Source organism: Nanorana parkeri, unplaced genomic scaffold, assembly GCF_000935625.1.
Source record: "Nanorana parkeri isolate BGI_ZX_2015 unplaced genomic scaffold, ASM93562v1 scaffold106, whole genome shotgun sequence".
Lineage (NCBI taxonomy): Eukaryota > Metazoa > Chordata > Amphibia > Anura > Dicroglossidae > Nanorana > Nanorana parkeri.
In genome coordinates, this window is record NW_017306374.1 from 469,377 (window position 1) to 480,906 (window position 11,530).

General features: G+C 43.4%; 1 protein-coding gene across 1 annotated transcript in view; it reads right to left on the bottom strand.

The window, feature by feature from the left end:
• The window catches only part of STIL (SCL/TAL1 interrupting locus), a 35,323-nt gene that overhangs the window by 13,306 nt on the left and 10,487 nt on the right, over window positions 1–11,530 (bottom strand). Inside the window, exons 8-15 of the mRNA XM_018553014.1 lie at window positions 9,063–9,313; window positions 8,633–8,692; window positions 8,439–8,525; window positions 6,980–7,127; window positions 6,786–6,895; window positions 6,512–6,623; window positions 3,666–4,652; window positions 2,613–2,754 (exon numbers count right to left, since the gene is read on the bottom strand). Of these exons, the coding sequence (XP_018408516.1) occupies window positions 2,613–2,754; window positions 3,666–4,652; window positions 6,512–6,623; window positions 6,786–6,895; window positions 6,980–7,127; window positions 8,439–8,525; window positions 8,633–8,692; window positions 9,063–9,313 (1,897 nt within the window). The remainder of the gene's footprint in view (window positions 1–2,612; window positions 2,755–3,665; window positions 4,653–6,511; window positions 6,624–6,785; window positions 6,896–6,979; window positions 7,128–8,438; window positions 8,526–8,632; window positions 8,693–9,062; window positions 9,314–11,530) is intronic.

Consider the following 11,530-nt stretch of genomic DNA (forward strand, 5'->3'; position numbering starts at 1 on the left):
GGAAATGTGAGGCGGGGAGGAGGTGCGGCGTGTGGAGCGTGGATGCGGGCGCGTCTGGCAGTGGCGAGCGTGAGGTGGGGAGGAGGTGCGGCGCACAGCGTGTGGAGCTGTGAACAGGGCCAACTGATCGGAAGCCGATTAATCGATTATTGAAAAAGTTGACAACTTTTTCAATAATCGATTATGTCGATTAGTTGTTGCAGCCCTAAACCTCCATAGCATAAATAGGCCCTCTGGCTTTTTTTATCCCTCTTACATTCACCTGGCGATACTGGCAGTAACCTACTTGCAGTCCTATGCACAAGCAGTGTTGTCACCCTAGGCTACACCTTTTCTCCATCATAACGTAAGCGGGAAGTGTTCTGTAGTCCAAAGGTGAATTAGGCAGGGCTGATAACACTGCTTGGGATTTCAGTGCAGCAGAGTGCCAAGGAAGTTAGGAGCTCACTGGATTTCTGGCAGATACATATTTTTCTGTACTTGCAGTATTTAACCCTTTGGCTGCCAGCGACACAGGACATATTTCCCTGACAGCGGGCCTCTGTAAACAGACTCCTGGCAGCTATAGCAGCAGGGACCGGTTTACCTGGTTGAAGCCAACTGACAGCTTTAAACTGGAAGGGATTCTGGTGGCTAAAACGCTGCCAGTAAACAGAACCCCCCTTGCCTTGCTTCCCAGGCTCTGCTGCCCCAGCATCATCAGGTGGCAGGGCGAATGACCAGCAACGTCCGTTCTCTAATCTCCTCCTTGCTGAATGAAGCCGGGAGAAACGCTGATTGCATCACTTCCAGCTTCTGAGCTGTCATTCCCCGGCTAGTGCAGCCAGGGATGAAGCTGACCAAAATAATTACAACTGCACCTCCATCATGTTCGCCATCGCCACGTGTGCCAGAGGGAGAGCAATAATTCTCGGGCCAATATTCAGTTACTCGAAATTGAGTAGCACTAAAATTTATGTATTGTTGCTGAGATTTTGGGTTTGATAAAGAGTTGTGCTAAAATCATGCAACATAAAAATTTGCAACTGCCATCATTTTATTCTACAGGGTCTGTGCTTTTAGGAAATATATCATTCTGGGGGGGAGGGGGGTTAAGTAATTCTTATGTGTGCACAAACGGCTCTGGCAGCGAAAGGGTTAAAAGGTAACATATGTAAATGTGCATTTATTAGAGAGACATACTGAATGTTTCTTTGCCCAGACATACACTTTAAAGGGCACCTCTCCTGAGGGAAATATGGGCCGGCCATTGCTCAACTCTTGTAAAATCAGAAGTACTCATCTGCATAGTTGTTCCCAGTCTGTGAATCACAGTTTCTGAAAAGCATGAAAGCCAGGCAACTAGCATTTCCAGGAGAGGTGCCCACTAGGGGAGCAACAACATTGTGGCCCACCAGTCAACGTGGGCGCTGGATTCTGTTCACACGGCATCTGTGAGAATGTCACCTTAACCCTACCTACCTTCTAACAAATCGCATTACATCCTGACCTGACTTCAAACTGAACCCTTAACACTTAAGGGTCTGATCTTTATTGAAGGGTCACAAGCGACATTTCATTAAGTTCTATCGGCCACAGCGCAGCCAATAGAATGCGGCAACAAAGCCAAGTTAAAAACAAGGCAAATTGCCTTGTCTGTGTGTTGGGCCAACACTGGAAAAAGGCGGCTGGTGTGAACAGGCCCTAAAGGAAACCTGTCATGAGAGAACTATAGAGGCTGCAGTTGCCGATTCCTCCACATAGAAATGCTTTAACCCCTTCATGACTGAGGCCCTTTTTTCATTTTTTGCACCCATGTTATATTCCACATTTTAGGCCTGAAAATGACGTAAAACCCCCCAACATTATATATTTTCTGAATGCCAAGACCCTATAGAATAAAATGGTGGTAGTTGAAAATTTTTATGTTGCGCAATATTAGCGCAACTCCATAGAGTTGAGAAACTCTGCTCTGCTGTATTTTCGGGTAGAGAGAAATGTACTCAGGGGGACGAAGCTCGTGTCCTGCCCCACTGCACCAAAAATGACAATCACTTTTGCCAAGCTACTGAATCCCAACGGTGTTCTATCAAAGTTTGTGACTGCCTTAGAATGTGTGACTGGTCACACATTTTAACGTCATCACGCCCACGTTTTCGGCGGTGGAATATGTGACCGGCAAAAGGTGAAGAATTCCAGCGCTTTCTGAGCTGTTCCAGGGCAGTTCGGCTTTGCAGATGCTATGTGCAGGAGAACCGATCTGCCCTGGAACAGCTGATCGGTCCTGAAATGTCACTTCTATCCGACTTTGTGGAATGTGAGATCGCAGCCACAAAGTCGGATAGGAGTGACATTTGAGGACCGATCAGCCGTTCCAGGGCAGATTGGTTTTCCTGCACATGCGATGTCGATCTGCGCTGGAATTCTTCACCTTTTGCCAATGGCATATTCCACCGCCGAAAAAGTGAGCGCGATTGCGTTAAAATGTGTGACTACGTCACCGGTCACACCACACATTCTAACGCAGTCACAAACTTTGATAGAACACCCCGTAATGTACAGCTTCAGCCTGCTGTATCCCAAAATGTTATGTACACTGACCAGTAATATGTGCAAAGGAAGGAGGATGCTACCTGTGCCGACTGCAATGCTCACACTGGTCTTCAGCATGGGCTCAGAACTCTCAGTCTCCGTGGCTACAGATTCTGCTGCTTTTTCTGCGCGGGAAGGTTTGAATTCACCCTGAGACGCCTGGGCTTCAAGCAAACGCTGGATCTGTAAAAAAAAAAAATTCTTTGCAATTAATCTTATATACACACAAACATGTATACAATTCCTTTTTTGCATGAAAGAGTTAAAAAGAAATGTATGCTTTACTGCTGACCTAAAAATAACAGTTGCCTGGCCCCAATACTTATTCTAGGCTAGTGACTCAAAGTACTGAAACCAGTGTATAAGCAGAACACACATAAGCATTTTCAAAAAGGAGATTTCAGCAATGGCAGCCACCATATTTTCCCAATACAGATTTCCCTTACACAGCCTCTCCAGTTAAAAAGGAGTGCACTTCGGAGGGTTGCCAGCTCAAGGTCATTAAAAGGAGAACTATGGGGTTAGGGATTTTCCCCATAGTTCTCCTAAGGGTAACGGGAGGACACAAACTAGTGTCCTCCCGTCACCCTAAGCTCAGTATATAGGGAGCTATAGCTCGCAGTATACTGAGACTCCGCAGCCGGAGGGGATCCCGACAATTATGTCTGGATCCGCCCAGCTGCGTGAGTGACAGCTGGCTCTGCCTTTCTAGAGGCAGAGCCAGCTGTACCCGCCCCCTCCCCTGTCCGTTCCGCCAGTAAGCGCTGATGGATCGGAGCAGGGAATCCAGTCCCTCCCATGTCACGGCAGAGAGCCGTGACAGGATCGAGGAGTGAACGCCGGTATGTGTTCGCTCACCTCCCGATCTACTGAGCCGACATGCGACAGTTTCATTGTCACAGGTCGGCTAGAACTATGAGGTGAGTGAAAAGCACTCACCTCATAGTTCTCCTTTAACTTCTAGGAGGAATATGAGAGGTGTGAAGTCTCTGAAATGAGCCATGCTGAGAAAGAAGACCGATCATTTCTTTATGGAGTTGCCACTGTTGAGCTATTTAAGCCGGGATTCTTGTGAAGAAAATAATCTCACCAACCTGAGCTTGCAGAAGTTTCAGCTGCTTGTCTTGTTCTGTTAATAACTGGTAGGCCTCTGTGGACAGTCCCCACATGCCACTGGGTCCAGGAATTGAAGGAGGTGTCATGACCATGCATGGGTTAGAGCTGCACGAGTTTACCGGCAAAGAGTCCCTTCTGCCAGGAGAGTTGGCACCATCTACAGGAGTGGCACACCTTGCCGTTCTGCCACAGTTCATTAACACGGGGCTGCAACAAGCATTCGGACACGGCATATTCTGATAAAACGGCATTACATTTCCAAGAGGTTCCGATTGGCTCTCCGGGCTCCTGTGGCTGATATGACTCACAGCTGGCCAGGAGGTAGGAGAGTGGCACTGAACAGGACCAATACCAACACAACAGCTGCAGATATTGGTCTGATGGCGGCAAGTACTAAAATTCTGCGTTGGTTTTTGGCCATCAGAAAGTGGCCTTGTCTGAAGGGGAAAGGTCGCATTGTGGTTGGGAGACAAGGATGACTGTCTAGAATAAGGCGAAGAGGTCAGTGGTGGTGGCTCTGGACAAGGTCCGCTCACGCTACATCTTAGGTCAAGTTCAGATGAGCCTTTGACCTGATGTACAGATGTGTCCGGTGATGAGCCAGTTCGAGGTGTGGAATGTGAGGAGGATGAAGTGGAGGATGATGTGGAGCTTCTTCTCGGCTGGCCATTGCTGTGGTAATGTGCTTTGTCCCCTGCAGAAGACTTCCCCCTGGACAGCTTTGTGGCTGTAGGTGTGCAAGTTTTGAAAGGAACAGGTAAAGGTTTTGGCATAGATTCCTTCCCATATGAATCGTGATGGGGATATGAACTGGTCATAAACTGATTGTTTACAACCTTTGGTGTCGAGGACAACGAAGGAGCCTTTTTATTGTTGATCTGTAAATTTTGTACTGCAGGTTTTGGTTCTACAACACTTCCAAACACCAAAGAGAGTTCAGGGACAGATGGGTGGATTTTAGTCACCTGTATTGAAAACAAAAAAATATATAAAGATTTTTGAATATTATGAGCAGCCTAAAAAAAACTTAAGAAAACTAAAATACAAAATGGTTTATGTGACAATTTAATAGTAGAAGTCACAGAAAAATAGGTATGGTTCAGACCTATAACTACAGAAGCTGCTTCAAATAAAAGCTGGCATAGTAAAGACAGATATTTATATGCAGACTATTTCTGACTTAGTAACTTTGAAGGAAAATAGATCTCAAGTTTACTACCTTCTGCCAAAAACATGGCCACCTTTAATTCATAGATTACCCTTTGCTTTCAATGTCATTCCAAAAGACTTCAATGAACAGTGTCCTCTGGTGGTCAGGGAAATCGTGGCAAGCTTACAGAAAAGGTGAAAACACCAAAACCATATACAAAAACGCTATAAAACTGCCCATATACCTTTATTATTATTGTTCAATTTATTTCATGCCCTCATCGAACAGTCGTTCAATTTCCGCTCGAAAACCCCATCATGCGCAGACCAATGTGGATTTCGATTATCGTTCGTTAGCAATACTAACTGAACGAATTTTGTCCATTGACAGAATGCATTTTCGTTTGCGCATGTGCAGTGTTCATGTTCAGATTTTCCATACGAAAACGCCACTAATCCATCGATTTTTGTACCATTCAAAAAAAGTAGGGCTGGTAATGATTAAAATTTTTGTGTTCGATTAATCGAAATTTTTTTTAATCGATTAATTTTGATTATAATGCACATACAGATCCAACTACATTGGCCTATACACATACAGCACAGCAATGAAGTAATAAAATTAACTAGGATCACACTAATCCAGCAGGTTATTAATCTCACGTGGGGCAACTCAGAATAATAAAGTGCTGGATTAGTGTGATCCTAGTTCATTGTATGACTTCATTGCTGCGCTGTATGTGTATAGGCCAATGACTTGGCTGGCGCTCGTGCAGAGAGTTTAAAAAAAAAAAAAATCAAAAAGATGAACGATTAATCGAGAAATTAATCGTTAATTTGCACAGCCCTAAAAAAAAGTTTTCCAGCCTGACCGATCAAGGAAATTCGGACAATTTTGATTGTTCACTTCCCATCAACTGGCCAATTATCCTACGAGAACCTGATTGTGTTCTATTTCTGAACGATAATTGCAAGGTGTATGGGCACCTTAAAAAGGAGAACTATGAGGTGAGTGATTTCCACTCATCCTCATAGTTAGAGCCGACCTGTGACACAGAAGCTGTCACAGGTCGGCATTATCGATCGGGAAGAGAGCAGAGACATGCACCGATCTGCTCACTTCCCGAACGTCTCCCTGCAGTGAGCGGTGACTGTCAGTCATTGCTCCCTGCAGGGATTCCCCCCTCCCCGATACTGCAGCGCTGAGTTGAGGAACAAATGGGGGAGGGGACGGCTACAGCTGGCTCTGCCTCTAGATAGGCAGAGCCCGCTGTCACTCGCGCAGCTGGGTGGATCTCGACAGTAATGTCGGGATCCACCCAGCACAGCTTTTGTCGGGATTTGCGACACTGCACAGCTTTTGCCATCATCCCCACTGGGTCCTCTTGACTGCACGCATGCCACAGTCCCATACTTCACTATGGATGAGCTGTACTTGGCTGGGCTGCTGGGTTGTTTCCATTTTTAATACAAAAGAGGATGTTTTTCCTTTTTGAAGCTGTCCTGGGGTAATCTGATGAGGTTCATTCAGTTGCAGCTAGTTCTTACCAGAGTTTCTGTATGAAAGCCAAGAAGGCAAAGTCTCTTGATTTTGGCACATGGTCTCTGCCATCTGTCTAGTAATCTGGTTTTAAATTTCTTTATTCTCCTTCCATAGTTTACGTTTATAACCTACCTGTTGGAATGAAGGATGAGGGTGAGGCGAAGGCCTAGGAGAGAAATCCTCATCTTCTACTCCAGAATCGTGGTCACTTACTGATAACTTAGTGGGAGATGCATGGTGTTTTCTGGAAAAGAAAAGTACCCACATAAGTGTTTGAAATACACAAAAACAGGAGCAGCCACAAAATACATTGTGAGCATCATGGTAAGTAGTAATAGAAGGCATTGTTTGGAGTTATATCATCTGGGCAGCCATGTTGTTTAAGTATATACTGAAGAAAACTTACCCAGCATTCGAAACAGTCTTGGAAACTTCACTAAGCAGATATGCTTCAGAATTCTGACTCTCAGTGGTAAGCTCAAACAACAAGGATGACTGTTTGGAGGATTCCACGTTCTGAAATAAATACACGCTTCAGAAATACTGCACTGTTACACACGTATGATTACAGGAAGGAAGGACGCAGAAGTAAAAACTCACTTTGAATAGATGGATAGAATCTTCACAGGCCAGCAACTGGTAGCCAAGCGGATCATGGCCAATACCTTGAATACACTCGTAGAACTCAGGCTCCTTGTGGGTCAGTGAGTAGAGAACAATGAGGAAGCTGCCAGACTCTGAAAGCACCCTGGAAAGACACCGGTAGTCACAAGCTGTTATTTTTCCATGTGATAGTTTTTCCATCCAAGGTACAACTAAAGCAGCAAGTGAAGTCCCTCCCGAGAACCCCCTACATCGTTACTGTGTCCTGCAGTGACTAAAGGGTTATTAAACCCTTGCAATGTTTTTGCATATATCTACTGCTAGCAAGCAGTAGATATATGCAAAACAATAAAAAACAAAAACCTTTTTTGAAAGGGTTAATACTTACCTGTGTCTCCACTGCGCACTCCTGTCCAAACATCTGAAAATTTCTCAGGCGGCCACAAATGATCTTGGGGCGGGCGCATGCGCAGTTCAGATTGACATAAACTTTATTTTTTTTTAAACTTTAGATTTTTATTAAATTATAAAATATCTGCAATACAACAATGTTGACTACATAAGAGAGAGAGAGAAGTCAGCGCTGGATCGGAAACCCGCACCAGCGCTGGAGGGACAGCTAAAAACTACAGGACAGAAGATCGCAATAAGAGGCATAATTTAAAGGTAAGTCCTTACATTAGCACTGTGGGGAAGGGGGGGGGGGAGACTTTTGCCCTTAATGTCACTTTAAGGGTCAGTGGGAGAAACAGCAGCCAGTGGGGGACATGCTACTTGGTCAGCTAGTATTGGGGCATAGAGCATTGCAAGAGAGCAACGTTCAGCAGAGGTAGGTTGCGGTCATTGTTCGGACAAGAATTTTCCACTAGGCTTTAGGTGCCCATACTATGTAGATGCCAGTACACAATGGCAAAGAGATCTACCAAAGCAAACTACCACTTGCTTTTTAAAATTCATTTAAGTCATCCTCTGTTAGTGGGGTGCCTTAACCTGGCACATGAAAAAACTAGAAAAAGGAGGATTAAAAAAAACAAAAAAAACTTTTCTATACTGAAAAGGGGAACTAAAGTCAGGAAACAGATTCCTAGGAAGTAGCGAATGTAGCTGGGTGGCCGGACATGGGGACTCCAGCACACAGGAGTTACATTAACAGCGGCAGCTCAATAGCGTAAGGCCTGGTTCACGCTGAGCGTTTTGTAGCGCTTTCTCTACCCTAAAAAAAAAAAAAAATATATAATATATATATATAACACACACACACACACACACACACACACACACATTAAATGTATGAATATCAAGTCCAAAAAGAAAAGGACCCAAAATTCCAACTGGTTAGGTAGTATTTGGCATCCAGGAAGATTCTTTGTGCAAGAAATAACATCCGACTGTCATTTGTTATGTGCGGACACCTTAAACCCGGAAACACACAAAGAAGCCACTAAGTGACACTTACCTTTCCTTAATTGATGAGCTGAACAGGTAGCGCAGACAGCTGGCCCAAACCTGTGGACTGTGAATGTGTGTGATCCCACTCAGCCAGCTGATTAGAACAAACACAGAAAAGGATCAGTAACCCAGAATATAAAATATAGAAAACTGTCAAATTATTCATTAAATTAAACTGCTTATACAAGAATCTTAACTTACATCCCGACAAGTGGAAGAGTATAAGCCTTTGGATCAGACTCTAGGACAAGAAGCAAAATAATTCCAGAACAACATTTTGCTGCAAAATATTTCAATGGAAGCAATGTGGCTTATACAAATAAACCTGCATATATAATTTTAGGACTAAACAGGTTAATGACATTTTAGCAATGTTAAAAATAAACAACCCCCCTGTTTAAACCTAAACTAGTGCTGTGCACGTACAGTGACTAAATACATGTCCCTTTAAGTTTGTTTGCTGTGGCACTTTGCTGCAGATGCATTCAATTTAGAATTCATCGAGTGTTTGGTAAATAGAAACAGACGCTTTAAAAACACTTTACCGCCGCAGTGCAAAGGACAAGCATTTGTAGAAAGACACTAGTATTATTTGGATTTTTTATTAAAGAACACTCAGAATAAAGAAGCTTACCCGCATTTGTGTGTTCCTTGAAGCTGTGCAATATTATTGTGACTGCTCAGGTTCCTGGCTAGGGCGGTGGGTATAATTGGGACAGGCTTTATGGGAGTACTTTCAAATGAATTTGCTACCGTGACAGCCGCCCAGCGAAGATCAAAGTGAAGATTGTCCATGTTCTCCGAGTAAGTGATATGAGCTCTCACGGTGAGCAATTTTGAAAGATCCAAGGCTTCTTTGCAGTGGAGATGGCTCTGCAGACCCTTAAAACAAAAAAAATACAAGAAATGATTTTTCATCTGCAAAACAATACAATTAAAGTCTGACGGCAGTCATTTCCAGCTCCTTCCTCCTACTTGACATTCAGAAAAGACTAGATCTGCTTTGTACATGGAATGTAGAGACACAAGAAGAGACGGGGGAGAAGATGCCACTCAAGAAGACAAACAGAAAATCACCATAATAACAGTATAATATATTCACAAGCCATGTATTGTTCCATAGGGTACACACAATGATTTTTCCCTTACTGAGCAGTGCTGAGGAAATATTATTCAAGATGCAGATATAGATAATATATATATATATATTAGGGCTGGTAATGATTACAATTTTCATGTTCAATGAATCGAAATTTTTTAAAATCGATTATCGTCTCTGCAGCGGAGACCGCTTTTCATTGGACAACTGAAAACAAGCTGTTACATATGAACAGAAAATGCCTGTTAAACGCACATAAAAAACACACAAAAAAAAGTGCTGAAACGCGGTCGCCCTGGTGTGAATGGGGTCCATCTCAGGCATGTTTCACTAATGTTTCCCAAGCAGCATACAGCCCCCTAAACCTTCTTTTTAGCCCTCGGACAGTTGAAGACTAAACATGCACATGCGTACAGGAGCACAGCTCTGAATACAGACAGTCTGCATTGATTTGTGCTCCTCTACTCATGCACGTTTACACAAGTCCAGCGTATACCCGCACACAGCCATTGGCCTCTGAGGGAGGATGTGCCCGGCACCTGTAGCTTCCTGGCAGAGAAAATACACGAGAATTTACAGGGGGGAATTTATCAAAACTGGAGAAAACAGAATCTGGAGCAGTTGGCTATGGCAACCAATCAGCATCTCTCTTCATTTTGCTCAGGTAAGATATGAAAATGAGACAGAGAAGCTGATTGGTTGCAGTGCAAATCTGCTCCAGATTTTTTTCTCCTCCAGTTTTGATAAATTCCCCCCATTGTTAGGCTGCAGGGCAAATGGAACCTCTTGTCTGAAAACTGTACTGGTATCATCAAAGGGACTTAGTCCCCAATTCACGATAAAGTCATCAGCAGACACAGAAAAGGCATCCCCGGCCTCCCTTTAGACAAGTACCCTCACTAGGCTATTGAATGACTGCACTGTAGAGCAAACCCGGGCATATCCTGGGGAGGAATATAAATTGCCAATTGCCAGGCAGTAAGAAGTTTTAATGGCAGAAAGATTACTACACAGTCTCTTATGCTATAAAAACCTACATGTCAGCATTTTTTTGCATAAGTACTTTACTTCCGTTTTAAATGTAACTTACTACTTGAAAGTAGTATTAAAATCTCAAACTTTTCAGTAATGAATCCAGATCAGACAATTCTACATTGCCCAGCAAAGTATTGCTTTACAATTTTGTTCAAACACCTTACAATCATCATGTTTCTGAACAGCTGCTTCCAACTCTCTCAGATTAGCTTCCCTGGACTTCCTGTCCAGTACACGATCTAAAAAGGGACAAAGCAGCCTCAGCAAATGTTTATCTACTAGCTTGAAGGGAAGGGAGTAGCTCGATTTGCTGTGTCTGTGGAGACCCACACAGTTTACTAGCACACAAGAAGCAGCGTCCATTGTAAGCGATTTCATCTGCATCTGAAATGGCTTAAAACTCTTTCGACTTTAATATCACTTTCAATAGTGCGTTTCCTTCCTTTGGTCAAATATATTCTTTGATGTATCATGCAAGGGAGATTTTGATTGGATAACACTTCAAAACAACCCTTTAGAACTTGTAGGCAAGCCAATTTATAATCAGACTAAGCAAATATTTTTTATGTTCAGCAGCAATAATGTTGTTGGCTGTATGTACACATGATATGCTGCAACCTTTCAGTGTCTGACCAGCCAATGTAAAATTCCAACAAAGCTCAGACCCTCTGATGTCTCACTAAACAGCCAATAAATAGTTATATCACAGTCTTGCTCAGATTAGACCCCTGCTGCCTCTTTGACCTGGTTGAAAACTACAATAAATGGTGGAGGAAGGAATATAACAGCAAACGAAGATGGCATTCAGTTACCAGGATGCATCTCTCAGGTAGATTTCATACACTATGCCTTAGAAGTGACTTGAATGAATTCATAGACTGTTTTTCTGTTCCAATAGTATATATTAGGGATGTTCAGATACCAAGTACCGTACTCGGGACTAGACTAGACTAGATAGAGATATA